This window comes from Apiospora aurea (assembly GCF_038362705.1).
Source record: "Apiospora aurea strain CBS 24483 chromosome Unknown utg000001l_segment0_segment0, whole genome shotgun sequence".
NCBI lineage: Eukaryota > Fungi > Ascomycota > Sordariomycetes > Amphisphaeriales > Apiosporaceae > Apiospora > Apiospora aurea.
In genome coordinates this window covers 7350276-7369528 of record NW_027117388.1, presented here as the reverse complement: position 1 = coordinate 7369528, position 19253 = coordinate 7350276, and the positions used below count along the sequence as shown (strand labels likewise).

The window sequence follows — 19253 nt, the reverse complement described above, 5'->3', positions numbered from 1 at the left end:
CCTTTTTCTACTCTAACCGGCCGATTTAAGCCGTTAAATTATTACAGACAGCAGACCGCGCCCAAGAGCGCGGTCTGCTGTCTGCTGCGGCGGGAACGCCTCCACAACCTACGAGCTGCTGAGGCGGAGCATGGAGGAGTGCGGCTAATCTAGCAGATGAAACGTGTACACAAAATTTAACAAAAAATACATACAAACTCATCCCCAGATACTGAACGTGGCCATGAACTCCACCGGTGATGTCAGGCTGAGACCCCGATTTTAGGAAAAGCATATTCATCAAAATAGCCTCCATCTCTCTCTCACCCCTTATTGAACATTGATTGCACCATGGAGTACGATACTAGGGGTGTGTAGTCCATGTTTCCAGGGGCCAGGGATACATACTCCGAGGCAAAATCCACCAGGGTTTGTACCTCGATGGTTCGACTCGGGCTCGTGAGAAGGACCTTGAAGAGGGAAGACCGATTCGGCTCGGTGAGGTCTTTGAACAGACCAACGATCAACATCAGGTCAGCAGCCCAGTGTGTCTGTTCGTACCACGAGACGCCGTCCACAAGGACATACAGTCCAACTCCTTGGGGTATCTGGTCCACCAAAAGCCGGAACACTTCGCACAAAGCCGGCAGTGTGCGGTTGTAGCAATCCTGCAGGAACTCATGGGAGTCGATGGCGCTGAGGTTGGGAAGTGGCGCTTTGAATGAGAGCACCAGCTGAGCGATCAGGGAGCGCAGCATGCCATGAGGACCGCTCAGATGATCCTCCTTGGAAGTGACGAGTCTTCATCAGCCACCGAGCTCTGGCCTTGCTGCTGGTGTCCATTCGGCTGGCTTGCCTGAGAACAGACGTCAGGTCGTCCGTGCAGGATCGAGGGTCAACATCCAGTATCTGCATGAGGTCCAGTACAGATATTGCCGGGCTGGGCCTCGGCGAAGGTTGCCTTGAACGGTTGTACTCGATTTGTAAACTCTGCGCTGCGATGTGATCCTTAAGCGCGGCATTCTCTTGGGCCATCCTCAATACCATAGTCTTGGCCTCGGCCGCAAAGTCTACAGCCGAGTGATCCTTCACGATGGCCTGGACGTCGGACCGGACTTCTTGGCGCAGCGAATCAATCAGCTGGGTGCCAAACACGCTTGCGAACTGGACCAAGTTCCTGTTGTTTCTCTGGGTCAGTTGCTCGAGGTCTTGTCTGCCGGCCAATCCGCCGAGCTGTCCAGTGATGGCGGCAATCCCCATACTAGCTTCCTCGACACTCGACCGGATCAACTGGAGATCAGCGTGCGTCTTCGCCTGAAGCTTCATCTTGATCCGACTGATCGTAGACCCCAGCTCTGCTGATTTTCGCATCAACCTCTCGAGCACGCCATCGACTGTCTCTGTTTCCGGCAAGCCGCCGGCCAAGCGATTCATCACTTGCGAAAACCCTATGATTGGTTAACATACTCGGCGTTTCCGCAAGTGGCCGTACGTGTGAGCCTTACTCTTGCGGGTCCCATTAAGAATCTGGATAAGGACCGGGATGTCTTTGCAAAGCTCATCGTAGAAGGACTCTGCTATTCCAGATATATCTTCGTCGTCATCTCGACCGAACAGCTTGTATGCCGCATCCATGGTGCGAATCATGTCCGGAATTTCCTCAAATGTCTGGATGATCTTCTCACGATTTTGCTCTTTATGCCGTGCAGTCTGGGTGGTGTCATTAGGTTGCCAAACTGTGATCGACGAAGAACGATGTGCTTAATGCAAATAGAAGGGCCAGACCACCTTTAATCACACCAAGTCCGTATTCCTCAGGCACTAGCTCGACCCAAGGCTGCATGTACGGCTCGGCCTTGTCTACAAGCCTGTCGGCCCTCCGGCCTGTCCTCTTGCTCGGCTTGAGGCTCTCTGACTTGGCAGCTTCTAATTGATCCAGAACATCCTCCCATGAACAGTTAAGAAGGTCGAGACTGCCCGGCTGAGCTAGATTAAACTGATCATTGTGAGTAGTAGCCAATTGGTTTGGCGTCTGAATTCGGCCGAATGTAACCAAGACCTGCTTTAGATGACTGGCTTCGGGTTAGCGAAGATTTATTGCATGCTCTTGGTAAACTCACACAACTGGAGGTTCTGATCCGGGGATGAACCGCGACTGATCCGCGGCGTAGTAGGTCTCCACCCCATAGGCCTCGTGAACGCTCGTTCCTTCACTCCCAAACCAAGCTTCCAAGTCTCTAACTGCTGCATTACCGCTGCTGGTAGGAGGGCACCGGTTCACGCTAGAAGTATATGATTCCATATTGAAGGAAGCACCATGAACTAACTACCCAGTTAGGATGAGGGGTTGTCGTGTGGATATTGACGAAGTGTCCAGAACTCGGTATAATCCTTCATAACCAGGCCAGCATCGGGATAGGAGGAGCAGTCGAGCTAGCAACCACTTCTCCGAGGAAAGCAGGCTACAGCCCTGCTTATGTCTGCCAAGATCAATAATGTGCCGACCCCTCAGCTGTAACACAACTGCATGAGGTCGAATCAAAGGATCGATAGGGGTATCGTAAGTGGGACATCACGCATAAGCGAGGCAGCCACGCTGAAAAGCGAGAGGAGGAGGACTGGAAAAGCAGGGGGGGTCGGGAAAATTCGAAGACCGGTGTCAGGATTGGGGGCCCAAGGAGTAAATCACCCACCTCTGGCCACTGCACCTTCTGGACACCAGTATTCCTCGATTGCCTTCAAATCAATCTCGCAATACACTTAGGCGCTGGACCAGGCGAATAAGTCCTTGCTTTCTCAATCGCCCCCTTTGGACCGAAGAAAAGGCTGAGACATGGAGGAAGAGGCCAATGATGGAAGCGACCATTCTTCGTCGACTTCTTTATCAGAAGAAGCGCTTGCTGCTTTGCAACAAGATGACGTCGCCGATGGTCGCGAGGGAGGCTCTCGGCTCCTCATGGAGAGATACCTCAAGCTCCACAAAGCGCACAACAAGCTCCACGAGTCGCATAACGAGTTTGAAAACGGCACTAATCAGCGGCTGAACAAGTTCGAGCGTCGACTGAATAAAGTGGCGATTTCAGCTGCGAGCAGTAGTGGTGCTCCGTCTACCGCTTCCGAACTTTCTGATCTGGAGGATGATTATCAGCTCGGGTACGAAGAGAACACAATACCCGAGACCCGCGATGTCAACTTCGAGCAGTTCAAGAATCGTTATGGGGATGACGATTGGAAGAACTGCATAGAAGTTCTTGTCGCAGGGTCTGACTTCGAAGAACAGATTCGTCAGGAGCTCAAGCGGCGAGATGAACTGGATGAAGATGACCACAAACGCCGACCCAACTTTGAGGAATCCGATGATGCCATCATACAAAGGGTCCGCGTACAGTCACCAGCACTGCTATTTTTGCTATGCGAAACAATGCAACACTCTGATGTGCAGTGGAAGGGACAGAATAGGACGACATTCTACCGCCCCTTTTCTTCGTTCGTCTACAGACACGACAAAATGAAAGATGAACTGAAGAAGCTCGAAGAGCATTGGTCACGTTGCTCGAGCCCCAAAGATATACAGAACGAGACAGTGGCAGAAACAGTGGCTCGGCTGAAACCATCAATTTCCGGAGTGGCCGCCAACGAAGCGGCCTCGGCCTCTGAAGCGAAAGGGGGCTGCCCCCAGTCCATCAGATGCGGCACCGAATCCAAAGAATAACTCTCTGGCTCGGAGGACTGGCAGCGGACTCCTCCAGAAAGCCCTCATGGAAAACTACAATACACTTCTGGAGTTACGCTGCTATACAGAATTTGTAGAGCAACGCATCTTGCCCCTTACACGCGCCTACATGGACCAAGATAGAGCTGGAGCTATGAAAGTACGTTACCAAGATTTGTGGTATCTTTTCCAGTTTGAAGAACTTGTTGTTTCACATCGTCAAGGAAAAAGCCTGGTGCCTAGTTATGTCTCCGAAGGAGAGATATTGATTGGACAATGCTTTGCGCGAAAGCCACCGGATGTCAGCTCTCCCCAGGACCCATACTACATTGCTTGCCAACCCTCGGAAGACAAGACTCGGTTACCATGCATTCCATGTTAGTTTCTACACCATCGACTACAATGGTGAAGACTTTGGCCGCGTTGAACAACACGTCCAAATCTCCGCTTTTGAAGGGCTCCGGGAGGTTACTACTTTACCGATTTATCCCCTCCGATTCCACAAAGAACATACCGAGCCGAGAAAGGTGTTTGGGGACATTGGGTCAAGATTCAAAGAAGCGGAGGACTCTCGACACATGGCGTACCAAGGGTCGAGTCGACGTTGGTCTGCTCGGCCACAACCTGGCCGGCCTGGTAAGTCGATGCACCCCCCTACGCTCACACCCCCCAACGGACATAGGCAAAAACACCATCCCTGATCAACACCACCTTCTTTCTGCAACTGTATATAAGTTAGTTTTCGTTGCACTTTTAATTAAATTACTTTTTTCTCTTCGTTTTCTTTTTCTTTTTATACTTAACGCTATAGTAAGCGAGTTAAACCTTAATTATGCGATTTAGGACGTTTCTCGCGGCGCGCGTATTAATATAGCCGCCCTAAAATACCGGGTTAGCCGCACGACTTTAAAAGCTCGGATAAAAGGCCGGTTAACTCGAAAAGATAGAAATAAGTCGCTCCAGGTATTAACTCCGATAGAGGAGTTTCGAATTACGTTTTAAGCTCTTATATAAATTTTATTAAGTGTTATACCACCGTATATTTACCTTAAAATATTTATTTAACGTATATTTAAGGCTAATAAAAGTTACTATATACTAAAAAAACGCTGGATTAATAAATTTTTTAAGCGCTACCTTTATTTAAATTCTATTCTTTTATATACTATAAATTTTCGGCGTATTAATAATACTTTTAAGGAGAATATCCGAGAGTTTTTTAAAAGGCTTAAACACGACTTCTTAAAGTTTATTTTACCGGCCTTTATTTAAAATTATAACGAAGTTAATATATAGTTAAATACTAATAATAATTAAATAGTAATCGGCCTTATCGGAGTGTAAAAAGTTATCGTTAAGAGCTTTATTAACCGAAAATAAGTAATTATAATAAAAGTAATTAATACCGATAATTAGTTTATTAAGCCGATAATTATATTTAAGGGCTAATAGTTTTAGTTATAGTGGTTTCCCGAGGAAAATAATACTTTTACCGATTAAATAAAAGGCTGGATTTTCGCGGCGTTATTAAAAAGCTAAACGAGTAACGAGCTAGCGTTAGTATAGTTTAAGTAGACTTTCCTCCTTTAAACTACCCCCGATAATACCGATTAATAACGCCTTTTTATACTAGATAGTTACGCCTTTTATTTAACCGAGGAGTTTTTATTAATGTGCATTAAAAATAAGGTTTAGCTTCTTTTTTTTCGGTTTACACGTCGCATTTTTTATAACCTTTAAATTTAAGGGTGTTTAATATATTTAAAGAGAAATACCACCGAGAGATTATATTATACTATTTAAGGCTTAATAATATAAGGATAAATAAAAAAGAGTTTTTAAGGTGCTACGCGGTAGCTAAAATTTTTATTTTTAAGTTATACATTATCGCCGGCGAATAAAAGGTAACTAGTATTTTTTTTCGTGATATTAATAAGCCTTTAAACTCTCGGCTCCGAAAGTTCGAGGCCTCGTAAACAGTAGGATCGGCTAAAAAGTTAATACCGGATCCGGAGGCCGAATATACGGCACTTTCGTTAGCTATTTTAATTAGCTCCCGGTAAATTAAAGATTTAGCTAAGAAGTTAAAAGATAATAATGTGCGATTCGATAGCGTAATACGGAGGGTGTTATTTCGGAAGCTTTAAAAAAGCCTAAACTCTTTAAATAATTAGGTCGGTTAGCTTTAATACGAAAAGGCTTAATTAAAGGTTAATCTAAGAAAAGAAAGAGGAAAAAAGAGGAAGAGGCTTATTCTTAACCTTAATCGGAAATATGTATCGATAATAAAGGTAAAAAAATAAAGAGGGAGGATATAAATAGCTTATATACGCCGGCGCCTATAACTCCGCCGGTATTATTATAGGAAACATTAGAATTAAGTTTTAATGTAGAAAGTAAGGCCTTTAGTTTAATTAAAATAAAATAACGTTATTTCTATGTTTTTACTATTTTTCGTTGTTTTTTTATAAACTAATCTACTATATTATTACTTATAGTGTTTTTATTTTTCGCCGATAACCGTTAAAGGGTATAAGCGTAAGGGGGTGCATCGACTTAACCTATCTCGCCGTAAATATTATAGCGCCTTTTATCGGTCGCCCTTCGCTTTAATAAATCCCTATTTTCATTTTTATTAAGCGTTAAACGCTTCTTTTTTACTTTCTCGTTTTATAATTATTAAAATTTCTTAATAATAAAGGTTTTTTTAAGTTAAATTCGCGACTTTTTAGCTTTTCGGTGCTTAAAAAGTGTTAAATTAACCTCTTTTAATATATATATCTTATCGCGTATAAAGGTTATTTTATAAGCTATTTTAATTATACCCTTCGCTATTTAATTTATTATATTTAAAATACACGTCGAAGAGCTTCCTTAATAAATAAATACCCTCTTTTTAATATAAGTAAAGTGTTTAGTTATTTATTAGGGGTTAAACGGCGTTTAAAGGTTATAGGTACTAGCTATCTTTAAACGAGATAAGTTAAGTGTAAGCGTCCGGAAACGTATATTTAGCTTATTAATTACCTTATTAAGGTTATAAGGTATTAAACTAGATGCGTTAAATTTAAATTTAATATTAATTTCCGTAAAAATAGTAAAATACGTAGCTTTAAAGGTAATAAATAACTAGAGCTTAGTAATATAATTTATAAAAGCCTTAATAAATAGCTCGATTTCTTTTAAATAAATACGTTTTAAAAGCGAATAAAGTACTATATCGAGAGGTTAAAGTAAATGTAATAAATAGGGAGGTATATTAATAATAATAATATCGTTATTTTAATAATATACTTTAAATTCGGCCGAAATATAGCTCTCGTAATCGTTAAAAATTAAAAAGCGGTAGCGACCCTTTATTTACGATTTAGTATATTTATCGAAGTGCTTAATTTAATTTAGGCCTATCTCGTTATTAGTTTAATTACTTAATTACCCGGTAAATCGGTTTCGCGAGATTAATTCGCGAGGTAATATTAGCTTTAAACGATTAAAAACGGCGGAATATACTAGCCTTGCGAATTAATGTATTTAATCGCCGTTATTTATTCTTAATTATTAGGTTAAATCGACTTTATTTTTTTACGTCGCTTAGCGCGTGTTACGACGAGTATTAACCCGATTATATTTATTATAAAGCCGGTCTCGTTAAAATTTTATATATTTTTATTAACGATCTCGTATTTCGCTTTTATATTCGCGATTAATATAAACTAGGTAAAAAATAACTTTAAAATCTTCGTAAAAAACCTTTTAATAATCGTATTAACGATTTATTTTAATTTTTAAGTCCGGGTTACGGTTAATAAAGCATTTAACTTAATACTTACCGACACGGTCGCTGTTACGTAACGCGGTAAAAAGATTAGCTATATTTTTTATATTAGCGAGATTAAAAAGTATCCCTTAAGTATTTAAATTAATTATATACTTATAAAGTACCTTTTTTTTAATTAAATTTATTTTACGTTATTTCGGTTAGATATCGCGTTTTAAAGTTCGGCTATAAATTCGATAACGTAAAATTAATTCGGGTATATTATAAGCTTTTATTACTACTTTTTAATTTATTTAATTTAATTCGTTTCGTGGCGTTTAAATTATTAAAACTATTTAATTTTCTTAGGATTAATTAAGTATTATAGTTATAAAAGTATTATACGTTAAAGTTTAATTATATTAAAATTAAATTAAGGTGCGTTACTAAGTAATATACGTTGCGTAGTAATAAACTACGTTATTAGTTTTTATTTTTTTCGAAATAATCGATAAAGATAATAAGAAATCTATTCGAATATAATATAATAAATTTAAAAATTATTTTAACGATTTTAAAAAAAGTATAAAACGTTAAAAAGGTCTATTCGATAATAAGCATTATAAGGATAGTTAAGTGAAAGAGTTAATAAAAGGATTCGAAAAGGCGGATAAGAAGGCCGAGGGATGAGTAGTCGATCCGAAATACTAACCGCGACGATAAGTAGACAGATTGGGACTATACTTAAAGGCACTAACCTGGACGGAAAAGGGGGGTGGGAAACGCAGGGAAGGAGGCGTAGAAAAGGCCGGCCACACCGATGGACTTTGCTGGTCTAAAATACATACAATATACACTAAAAGGTTTGACTTAAAATAGATGCAGTTTAACCTCATGCCTAGGAGGAATTAATTAACCAACCACTCTACTCCAGGGATGTGAACGTCAGTAAATACAAGCTTGTGAGTTATGCCCCGAACAGCGTCAAATGCCTGGTCCGACCTTCATATATGGTCGTGGCATTGCGCCTGGGCTACGAGATCTCCGTCGGCGCCTCTGTGGCGCAGACTCTTGATGAATACTTCAAGAAGGACACCGACGCGAGTGGTAGCTTGAGCATTTTCGGATTAGCCATCTCTATGGGTGGCTCGGCAGGTGACAATGAACAGCGTGGCACGCATTCGGCTCATTGGGACAGCGCCGCCAATACCCTCAAAGTCGTACCTAAAAAGGATACCGGCGTCGCTACTGTGGTTGGTATTGTTGGCGAGAAGTTCTATATAGTTTGCTTCTAGCTACTTTTTATCCATCTGGTTCTATGTTACGTAGGTGCAAGTAAATAAAAGAAAGATGTTTAACATAATAAGTCGACGCTCTCTAATTGACCGCAGGCCACGAAACCTGACCGCGAATAACTATTGCCAATAACAACAAAATAGGTAAGGTATATTCTTATAACCACAAACAAAGATCCGACGAGAAATATTTGAAAGTATCAGCACCGTGATTGGATCTCTCGCCTTGTTGAAAGAATTGACCAATTTATACAGTTTTGCTCATGAATCTTGACATAGGCCGTTGTATTAAAAAGCGGAGTTGACGGAAAAGGGGTTGGCGTTTGTAAACAATCCAGGGCGCCAACTCAGTTACAGCATTCTCTGGGTATTGTCAAGTTTGGTCTGCCGGTTGGACGCATGTGATATCTGTGGCTTTGAGATTGAGTAATGCTCGGCTTTGATATCCGGAGCCAAGGGCTTGGGGTTGGGCCACTTACCAGCCCATTTACTTGGCTGTCTTGGCCACAACACCAAAACATCGTGGTGGTGACGCAATTGCCAATTGGCAAATGGTAACGTTTCAAGGCACGACGCGTCTGCTCAACTTCGCATCATGCCACACTCTCGATGGGTACAAATAGCCAATGTGTGGCGCGTCACGGGTGTGATTGTACCTTTACCTAACTTTTACGTTTTATCCTGAACCCCAAATCAACCCGCATGGCCAACGACGATAAGATCAAGTACCTGACCGACGACGAGATAGAACAGTTCCTCCACGAGCTCGACAAGAACAAGGATGGGCTGATTGACTACAGCGAGGTCGAGCACCGGCTGGACCTCGTGCACCGCGAGATCGCCCCCAACCCGCAGCCGCACCACTTGCACCATGACGACCGCGCCGACGAGGCGCGCCACCGCTTCCTGCGCAGTCTCATAGGCGACGACCAGCAGAAGATCCCCCGCGCCCAGTTCGCCGAGCGCGTCAAGGCCTGGGCGATCCCGTCGCCGAAGCAGGCCGACCAGGCCCAGGACGACGAGCAGCGGTACGTGCAGTCGCTCAGCATCTGGCGCCGCGTCCGCTCCTACTGGGCCGTGCACGGCCACGAGATCCTTTTTATTGCCCTCGTCGTGTCGATGCAGCTCGCGTTCGGTATATGGCAGTGTGTCAAGTACGCGACGGGCCCGCAGTATCAGGCTGCGCTTGGTTGGGGCGTGGTGCTGGCCAAGACGTGCGCGGGTGCGCTGTATCCGACGATGTTCTTCCTGGTGCTGAGCATGTCGCGGTACTTCGCGACGTTCATGCGGCGGTCGACGCGCATCTCCCGTTTCGTGAACTGGGATCTGTCGCAGGCGTTCCATATTCGCATCTCCACGGTCGCACTTGCGCTCGCGACGTTGCACGCGATCGGGCACCTTTCCGGTTCCTTCAACTGGGGTAGCCGGCCGGAGCGGCAAGAAGCAGTCGGTAACCTTCTCGGCCCCGATACGGTTCCACGTCCTTACGTCGAGTACGTGCGGTCGCTCCCGGGATACACCGGCATCACCGCTCTCGGTCTCTTTTATCTGCTCTCCCTCTTCAGTATCCCCCAGATACGGACCAAGAACTATGAGCTGTTCCAGCTCTTCCACCTCTTGATGTTTCCCATCATCGGACTCCTCATGGCACACGGGGCCCTGGGGCTGTTGCAATGGCCGATGCTGGGCTACTTCCTCGCCTTTCCGACCCTTCTAGTCATCATCGAGCGGACCATCCGAGTTGGCCTCGGGTTCCACCATATCAAGGCAACACTCCAGGTTCTGGATGAGGAGACGGTCGAGGTCAAGGCTACGATACCCCACACGAGGATGTGGGAGTACGAGGCGGGCCAGTACGTGTTTCTCCAAGTCCCGGAGATCAGCTTCTTTCAGTGGCACCCGTTCACCGTCTCGACCTGCGTGGACAAGGACGTGTGGCTCCACATCAAGACAGACGGCAATTGGACCTCGAAACTGCGGAAGCTGGGAGAGCAGGGCAAGACCGTTGACATTGAGATCGGAATCAATGGGCCGTTTGGCGCGCCGGCGCAGCGATTTTATGACTTTAGCCACACCATCATCGTCGGGGCTGGGATCGGCGTCACGCCGTTCTCAGGCATCTTGGCCGATCTTCAGGCGAAGGATGATAGAGACCATGGGCAGTCGGGAGTGAAGGACAGTGTGTTGAACGACGTTGAGGAGGGACAGAACGACAGCAGCGAGGCTTCAACCCAGGTGAATGACGGAAACGGCCACCAGGAGAACGACAGCCCGAATACAGTGTCTCATGCGACAGCAACCGCACCAACGTCGACATCGCGGCGAGCGCCGCCACAAATCGAAGCATCTTCGGACTACCGCCGCGTCGACTTCCACTGGATGGTGCGGGACCGCAACCACCTGCTCTGGTTCTCAGACTTGCTCAACGCCGTCGCGCGATCCCAACAGCGCTACCACGGCTCCGACGACGGCGGGAGCCACGACAACTGCCACCTTGACATCAACATCCACACGCACGTCACCAAGAAACGCAAGGGCGCCGACATCTCGACCCACATCTACCGCTGGCTGCTCGAGAAGCACCGCACGCTCGAGCACCCGGCCTCGCCGCTGACGGGGCTCCTCAACCAGACGGGGCTGGGACGTCCGGACTTCGTGGCGATCCTGGACAGGCATTACGAGGATATGGAGAAGTTTCGTGCGTACGTTCGACAGGAAAGGGGCAAGGGGACCAGTAGGGAGGACAGCGGGGATGATGCGGGCGATGACAAGGAGCTGAAAGTGGGCGTGTTCTTCTGCGGCACACCCATCATTGGCGAGATCTTGGCGGACCACTGCCGGCAGTTGACGGCGAGGGGCCGGGCGGAGGGGACGCGGATCGAGTATCACTTTATGATGGAGGTATTTGGGTAGACTAGTTGTCTATTCTTGATTTTCTTCGTCTGTCTTACAGGCCTCCCAGTTTGACACCATCTCCAAACAAATATCTGGAGAAAAAGAACATGTTCTTCTAGGTAAACAACTATTGAAAACCCCAAGTGTATCACTCGAACGCGTCATCCCTAGGCTGCGAAACTCTGTGCCGAGGCCTTCTTCTTTCGCAGCATCGCCTGCTCTTCAGCCAGGATCTCCGCGTCGATCCGGGCGCCCCACGACGGCTTGTTCCCATTCCTCACGGCCTATGATCACGATTCCAGCCCGGTTAGAACTTTCCTATTCAGATGGACGAAGGGGGAAGGGTCGTCGAGCGCTCACCCGGTATAGAGGGTCGTTTTTCTCGCGCTGGGCGATTTTGTACTGCATCTGGCGTCGACGCGTCATTAGTATGGTACCGTTGATTGCATCACATCCCTATGTACCTCCTCATCTGCCAGTCTGTTCATCGCATCCGCCTTCTGCTTGTTGGTCATGTACGCCTCGACGTTGATGCCGGTGGCCCTCCTGGCCTCGGCGTAGTCCTCCTGTCTGTAGCGACGCTCGACATCGTCGTCACGGTAATCGGCGACAGAGCGGCCTTGGAGGGTTCTTCCGGACATGTCGATGATGATTTGAGCGGGAGCTGGTGCGAGATAGAGGACGGTTGATTGCGAATACGAAGAGTTGAGATCTGGATACGTGCAGCTTTGAACCTCTGACAGTTTCGAAAGGGGGGTAAATGTCTGGATTGATCCAAATATATAGCTTTTGGCCTTGACGTCATGGAGACGTCCTCCGGACGTCTGGGAACTCCCGCGAACGTCACCGCGTGACCATCGCGGGATGGGGTGGAGATCCCGCACCACCCGGCGCAAAGTCAGAATACCAGGACGAATCCGGACGATTACCGGAAAGCGCTATTAGTACAATTACGTTCGACTACCAAACTCAGTTGCCAACCCCTCGGAGGTGATCCAATGCCACGGTGTCCGATCGCGGGATACCGCAACAATCTCTGCATCCGAGGCTTTCACCTCATGAGGCCTCACCAGCGACTCTCAAGGGTGTGGTTGTGCTCGTTGAGACTGGCCCATTCCTCAGCAATGTCGATATCGTCGAGTTCCGCGCCAGTACCAATCTTGACGCCGGTGAAGCTACAATCCGCAATAAAGCTACCTCCAAAGGTCCCCTTCAACTTTTTCACCTGCGGGCCATACCACTTTATCTCATACGGCTCTTTGTCTGACAGCAGCTGGATCTCGTTGGTCCCCGAGTCCCGGCCACGCCACCGATAGTTCCACGTCCGATAGTCCGCCGATGGTTGGGGAATGTCCCCGAAGTAGAATGCCTCGGGCGTAGGACTCCGGCTCGGTTCTCTGGATTCAGCCCGTCCATAATAGTTGCCGAATATCATGCCACTTCCCTCTCCCTCATCGTCGCTCTCCCTTCCGTCTTCGCTCTCTTGGTCCCTCTTCCTCTTCTTGTTTTGATCTTCGCTTGGTAGGGCGGGCTTGGCGGTGTCTTTCCGGTGCCGCTCGAATCGGAAAACGCCGCTGGTGACGACGAAATCGTACTTGGCGTACATCTGGGGCCCCTTTGGGCCGGTTGTGCAGTACACCGTGAGAGTAAGGTCCTGGTCCTCTATCACGTGCGCCCATTGTTCTTCCATGTAAGGACAGCTGATCTTGTACGTCCCGGTAACGTCCCAGTCCTCAAACTCTTCGCTAGATGCGCTCAGGCTTTGCTGCGGTTCTTCTGCCAAGATTTCCTCTTGGGTGTTGGTTGCGACTTGTGGTTGCCTCGTTTCCACTTCTCGAGTTTCTGTACTCTCCAGTACGGGGTGTGCAGGTTTGGCCACTCCTGGTTTCTTGGGCCCGACGACCACCCATCGCCGGTCGGCCGCTTCAAACTCGTCCGGGTCGGGCGTCACCTCGACAATCCGGGCCATGAGCCCGAGGTCCCGGGCCAGGTTTTGCACGCCAACAGCCCAGCGCTGCCCTGAGGAAGCATCGCCCTGGATCACCACAGCTTCCGGGCTCGTCGCGCCAGGGGGAACGTCTCCGTCATATAGCGCCGAAGATCCGTCGACATCTTCTGCTCGTCGGGCATCCTCTGGTCCCACTTGTCCTCGACAGCCTGGTTGTTTTTGTCCGTGAAATCCATCTTGGCCTGCTCCTCAAGGGCATTGAACTCCTCTAGCATGGGGTCGTTCTCGTGCCCCTCCAAGCGCTCTTGCAGCTGGACAATCGTGCCCTTCGGCGACAGGCCGCGAAACGCGCACTGCGCCTTCCAGTACGCGTACGGCTGTTTCTGTGGCTTTTTGGGCTGTTTCTTGGCGATGCGACCGGTCTTGGTCAGCGCCGGGCGCGGGAGATAGGTCGCGACATGGCTGTCGTAGGTGTGATCAAAGATGGAGAGGCCCCATCTGTCGTAGGCGAATTTACCAATTGGATGGTCAATTGGTATAGACCCAATGATCGATTCCCATTCTCTGTCTATATCCCTACGCGCCATGGTTGTCGTGCACTGCTCTGTGTTTGCTGTTGACGAAGGTATTTTCTATCTGCTGTCGCCGCTTGATAAGACGCTAATTAGGCCTAACGGGCCCCGCTTCATCCTTATCCTGGAGGGGCAGCTGGCCCGGGCATTGCCCCTGAAAACACATTTTTTGACAACTAGGCCTGAGACATCTGGCATCCCTTTAATCGACGTGCGCAAACACGCTGAATACTTCGTTTTTCAATTGCTGCCCTCGGAAGAGAAGAATATGGTCCAGTATTCTAAGCAGATGTCTCATTGCCCGACCATGCGGGTTTGTTCAACAGTGACGCCCCTGCTACAAGTCGTACCTAGCTGAACACTGCGCTGGCTCTCCCGCAGAACGTTATCCTTATTTCAACTTCTTGCCTCAATTCCGGCAGAATTGACAACAGCTCTCGCAACTAGTCAGGGTGCGTTATGTACTGTAGCTGCCTACACTCGAAGTGGCAGTTTCTAGACGTCCCACAGTAACCATCCAATTACTACATCCCCTATGTGGATGCAGTGCGACCGGGAATCTTCCCTTCACACGTCGAGGCCGGATATGACTCCGACCCGGCATCATGGCGCAATGGCGCGCAACCCCTCATCTTGACGACCAATGCCGGATCAGAATCTGTGTCAGCTAAATAACTACGTCTGTAACGACGTCTGGTTACCCAGCCGCCTTAAAAGAAATATAATTCCAGCTTCCGAGGCTCGGAGCTGGTTAAAAGGCAGACTTTGCGAATTTAAGAAATTATCATCGCTCAGAGCCGATGTCTAAGAGGAAAGAAATCCCGACCGGCCTTATTAAGAAATCCACTTCGTCACACGAGCACTTGTTGTAATCCACAGACATGCAGCTGAAGCAGACCAACCTCGCCCAACTTCAGTCTTCGGAAGACTTGTTGGCGTCCATGGGAGACCTACTCGAGTCATCAAAGAGGGTGCAAGGTTACAGTAAGGAGATACTGGAGTCGATTCAGAAAATGAAGAAGCAATCAGACGAGGCGACCTTGATGACAGAGAAGCCAACCCTGATGAGAGAGACTACGACCTTGAGGAGAGTGAGTACGCCGGAACACGTCGCTGAACTAAAGCTAATGCTCTCTCACACAGTTCACTGTTTTTAATGTTGTCTTTGTAAGTATTAAGTTATCCTTACATGACTGTTAAATGGGAACCGAGACCGTTAACCTCCACTATACATAGCTTTCGATTGCGCTTCTCGAACTCATGTTCAGCTTAAACGCCCAAGAGCTCAACGTCGTCAAACTGGCGCTTAATGATGTGTTTACTTATATTGGTGAGGAAACACCTGCCACATAATCTCTCGAGTCTTCACCTAACCTTCTGATACCATATGACTAGGACCGCTTGTAGTGCTCTTGACTAGCGTCCTCCTAATTTGGGATACCACGGCGTCAAGATCAGGTCTCGGTAGACGCCAGCCGGGTTTCTTGTTCTGAAACAGGCAAGCACAACGGGCAGGTGTCTGAAGGTCATAGCGGTTTAATTATGCTTACTTTCAGGACTTCTACCTTTACACTTCTCCTTACTCCCTTTATTATTCTATATTGTGGGCTCGGTTGCGTTATCGTCACCTGGACAGGAAGGGTCATGTGCGACTGATCCCACAAAGTATTTTTCAGACTCTCAGTCAGCCGTCAACATCAACTTCCCGAACTCTTCACCACCCTGTAGTTTATTCAAAGCTTTTGGCCATGGTACATTCCCTCAATGGCCTCCGTCTTTGTCTTACTTAATCTTGCCATCGCTGATCCAGTTTACCATGTCACGACTGAACGTGAACAAGTACTTTTTCGTGTGCTGTGGATCCGAGCATATGAATCCGTGCACGGTAAGTCGCCTGGGTACTATATTCAGCAGCGTCTTGACTCCATACTTCTCCTAATTTGGGAGCTTGTACTGCGAGACTATCCCACTCGCAATTGTGACACACGAAAGCGACCGCTAGCAGTGCTGAGTTGCAGCGGCAATCTTGTATACCGATGACAGTCCAGCTACAAATAGTAGCAAAATGTCGAGACTTGACTTTATCAGCATACGCGTCGCATTGTCTACAATGAAACGGACTCGATTAAAGCATAGCATACTTATTGCCAGCTTGATTTCATACAAGGACGCTATGGTAGGCCAATTTACCTCACATATTCCTTCATCGTTCCCACGAAGCTCACAGTAAATAGCGGAGATTACTTCTCAATGCGAAAACATAATCGTTCCAAGATGCAACAGCCCGATCAGTAGGATCACAAAAAGGAGGCTGTTGACATAATCAGCTGATCCAGGGATATCCACTTGAACAGTGGCGACAGTAGCAGTTCGGGCCGCTGCACCGCCGGATCTCGCGGCTTCTACCCGGGGCACAGCGTGGAATCCTTTCCGTGAAGACAAAATCTATACGCCCCGAGCAGTTGGGTAGAAAGGCTCGCATGAGTCTAGCAGGCGTGATACTGCTAAACCTGGCACCTGGTAAGGGAGCAAGCATGCGGATAGCGCAAAAAGGGACATTGGATATTAGCCGGCAGGATTCCAAGCTCTTCCATTCCCAAATTCCACCAATACCAAATCATGAAAGGCCTCGGTTAGCGACCCGAAGGATGGGAACCCCACAGCTGTCAATGATCCCGGTCTCCCCCAGCTTCCCCCCAACTCTTCCCCAATACTGCCCCAGACACGGGATTGTGGAGGTGGGGAACACCTGCAGAGGTGGCATGAGATGTGCTGATGGGCTCGGTTAATGGGGTTCGGGTGATCGAAGCCCGAAAGAAGCATGATTCGCTTACTGTAGCGCTCCTTGGCGAATACATCTTTCCAGCTTGTGTTCGTACGATTGTATGGTGACACCGCGGCTTTAAAAGCGTCATGGGCCCTCATAGTCTACCCAAGCAAGCACATGTCATTAGTCGGAGAACTTAACTCTTACTGACCGGCTCGAAGATAGACAACCACCGACCAACATGGCCGTCGATCGCCCCGTCCAGGTAGCAACCCACCAAAAGGTGGCCGACCGGGAACTGGAAGAGAAGCTCGGAGCGAGCGCCATCCTCGAAGCCAGGCAGGCCACCGACAACGAGCATGCCCAGACATTCTTACAGGCCCTGCGCGAGAACCGCAGGGCCGTCTTCTGGTCCGTCATGATCTCGATGAGCATCATCATGGAAGGGTAAGTTCCCTGATCTCGAGCAATCGCGGTACTGATGGCGGTAGATGAGCTGGCTGACCTCGCTGTAACCTCCTTAGTTACGACACCATTCTGATGGGCAATTTCTTCGCCTACCCCGAGTTCAGGCAAAAGTTTGGCGACTACTACGAGGACGTCGGGGAATGGCAGGTCAATGGTCCGTGGCAAGTTGGTCTGTCTATGGGAAGCACTGTTGGTGCGATCTTTGGTGAGTCGTTGATCACATGCGGCAGCATTCGGAGCCATAAGAGGAAAGGAGTGGAGTTATACGGTTGCTGACAGACCTTTCGACACCCAGGCGGCTTGATAAACGGATATTTCGCCTCCAAGTACGGCTACCGAATGGTCATGATCGTCGCGATGGGCATCCTGAACTGCTTCCTGTTCATCGTCTTCTTTGCACCGAACCGGAGCGTGCTCCTCGTGGGTCAGATCCTCTGTGGTCTCTGCTGGGGCGTCTTTGCCACCCTGGCGCCTTCCTATGGTAAGTTGGCGTGACGGACTTTATCTCACTGCTTTGCGTGGCTTGGTCTTTACTTACATGGTGTCGTGCAGCATCCGAGGTCTGCCCGACCAACCTCAGAGGCTACTTGACGACGTACGTTAACCTATGTTGGGCCATCGGCCAGCTCATCGCCTCCGGGGTCCTGAACGGCTGCTTGAATATCGAGGGTGAAATGGGCTACAAGATCCCTTTCGCCATCCAGTGGGTAAGTGAGACGACCAGAGAAGAGCCGCCTTCAAGCTAACATGAGGCCAGCTTTGGCCCACTCCCCTCATGGCGGTCGCCTTCCTCGCCCCCGAGTCCCCCTGGTTCCTCGTCCGCCGCGAGCGCCTCGAGGACGCCCGGCGCGCCATCCTGCGCCTCAGCGGCAGCAAGACGGACGAGCAGATCAGCGCCCAGCTGGCCATGATGCTGCACACGACCAAGATCGAGGCCGAGGTGACGAAAGGGACGACGTACCTCGACTGCTTCCGCGGCGCGGACCTGCGCCGCACCGAGATCGTCTGCGTCGCGCTCATGGGCCAGATCCTGTCCGGCAGCAGCTTCGCCTACACGCCCACCTTCTTCTTCAAGAGTGCCGGCATGGACGTCAAGAACGCGTTCAGCCTCGGGCTGGGCGCGACGGGCATGGCGTTCGTGGGGACGATTGTGTCGTGGTGGCTGCTTTCGTACTTGGGGCGGCGCACCATCTACGTCACGGGCGCGGGGATCCTCAGTGCGATACTCTTCGTCATTGGTATCCTGGAAGTCTCCGTGGGCGAGAGGGCGCTCTGGCCTATGGGTGGTTTGTGTCTGTTTTGGCTGTTCACGTACTCTTTGACGATTGGGCCACTTGCGGTAAGTATTCAATCGATGACTGCCCAGGGCTTGGATATTTCTCAGGGAGTTGGTGCTAACTTACATGCAGTATAGTATCATCTCCGAAACGTCGTCAATCCGCCTTCGGCCTTTGTCCGTCGTCCTGGCGCGATGCTCGTACCAGATCATCAACATCGTGTCGCAGGTCTTAAACCCCTACATGGTGGTAAGTGTTTCCCGCTTCACTCCCATTATGCCAAGTATTGAACTGACAATGATGGTGATGTCAACAGAGCATAGTGGAATGGAACTGGAGGGGTAAGTGTGGCTTCTTCTGGGGGTCAACAGCGTTCCTCGTATTTCTGTGGGCGTACTTTCGCCTGCCCGAGATCAAGGGCCGCACGTACGAGGAGATCGACATCTTGTTCACGAACAAGGTTTCGGCGCGCAAGTTTGCAGGGACCCATGTCGATGCTTATGCCGAGGCGCATCATGGGACCGAAGTGCACTACGACGAGCCCAAAGCCTGAGCATGTATGGACCTGCAGCTGGATATAAGA

The 19253-nt window shown here is 48.6% G+C and overlaps 9 protein-coding genes across 9 annotated transcripts; 5 read left to right on the top strand and 4 right to left on the bottom strand.

Moving 5' to 3' along the window:
* Nucleotides 1-302: 302 nt before the first annotated feature.
* On the bottom strand, nt 303-2281 carry PG986_002251 (uncharacterized protein; the record flags this gene model as incomplete). Its single annotated transcript, XM_066838473.1, has 5 exons — nt 303-780; nt 848-1427; nt 1485-1689; nt 1727-2051; nt 2100-2281. 5 exons carry the CDS (start codon nt 2279-2281, stop codon nt 303-305), a joined length of 1770 nt encoding a protein of 589 aa, XP_066707366.1.
* A 531-nt stretch (nt 2282-2812) lies between these two features.
* PG986_002250 (uncharacterized protein) lies at nt 2813-3691 on the top strand (the record flags this gene model as incomplete). Its single annotated transcript, XM_066838472.1, has 1 exon — nt 2813-3691. The coding sequence occupies one exon, from the start codon at nt 2813-2815 to the stop codon at nt 3689-3691; it is 879 nt and encodes a 292-aa protein (XP_066707365.1).
* A 4767-nt stretch (nt 3692-8458) lies between these two features.
* Nucleotides 8459-8743, top strand: PG986_002249 (uncharacterized protein; the record flags this gene model as incomplete). Its single annotated transcript, XM_066838471.1, has 1 exon — nt 8459-8743. The coding sequence occupies one exon, from the start codon at nt 8459-8461 to the stop codon at nt 8741-8743; it is 285 nt and encodes a 94-aa protein (XP_066707364.1).
* Nucleotides 8744-9445: 702 nt separating this feature from the next.
* On the top strand, nt 9446-11656 carry PG986_002248 (uncharacterized protein; the record flags this gene model as incomplete). The annotated part of the gene is made up of 1 exon (XM_066838470.1): nt 9446-11656. One exon carries the CDS (start codon nt 9446-9448, stop codon nt 11654-11656), a length of 2211 nt encoding a protein of 736 aa, XP_066707363.1.
* A 149-nt stretch (nt 11657-11805) lies between these two features.
* Nucleotides 11806-12279, bottom strand: PG986_002247 (uncharacterized protein; the record flags this gene model as incomplete). Its single annotated transcript, XM_066838469.1, has 3 exons — nt 11806-11922; nt 11999-12046; nt 12103-12279. 3 exons carry the CDS (start codon nt 12277-12279, stop codon nt 11806-11808), a joined length of 342 nt encoding a protein of 113 aa, XP_066707362.1.
* Nucleotides 12280-12704: 425 nt separating this feature from the next.
* PG986_002246 (uncharacterized protein) lies at nt 12705-13607 on the bottom strand (the record flags this gene model as incomplete). Its single annotated transcript, XM_066838468.1, has 1 exon — nt 12705-13607. One exon carries the CDS (start codon nt 13605-13607, stop codon nt 12705-12707), a length of 903 nt encoding a protein of 300 aa, XP_066707361.1.
* Nucleotides 13608-13678: 71 nt separating this feature from the next.
* PG986_002245 (uncharacterized protein) lies at nt 13679-14173 on the bottom strand (the record flags this gene model as incomplete). The annotated part of the gene is made up of 1 exon (XM_066838467.1): nt 13679-14173. The coding sequence occupies one exon, from the start codon at nt 14171-14173 to the stop codon at nt 13679-13681; it is 495 nt and encodes a 164-aa protein (XP_066707360.1).
* Nucleotides 14174-15039: 866 nt separating this feature from the next.
* PG986_002244 (uncharacterized protein) lies at nt 15040-15511 on the top strand (the record flags this gene model as incomplete). Its single annotated transcript, XM_066838466.1, has 3 exons — nt 15040-15249; nt 15302-15325; nt 15395-15511. The coding sequence occupies 3 exons, from the start codon at nt 15040-15042 to the stop codon at nt 15509-15511; spliced, it is 351 nt and encodes a 116-aa protein (XP_066707359.1).
* Nucleotides 15512-17166: 1655 nt separating this feature from the next.
* PG986_002243 (Major facilitator superfamily domain- general substrate transporter) lies at nt 17167-19223 on the top strand (the record flags this gene model as incomplete). The annotated part of the gene is made up of 7 exons (XM_066838465.1): nt 17167-17372; nt 17450-17598; nt 17689-17874; nt 17946-18100; nt 18151-18732; nt 18803-18919; nt 18987-19223. The coding sequence occupies 7 exons, from the start codon at nt 17167-17169 to the stop codon at nt 19221-19223; spliced, it is 1632 nt and encodes a 543-aa protein (XP_066707358.1).
* Between the last annotated feature and the right edge of the window lie 30 nt (nt 19224-19253).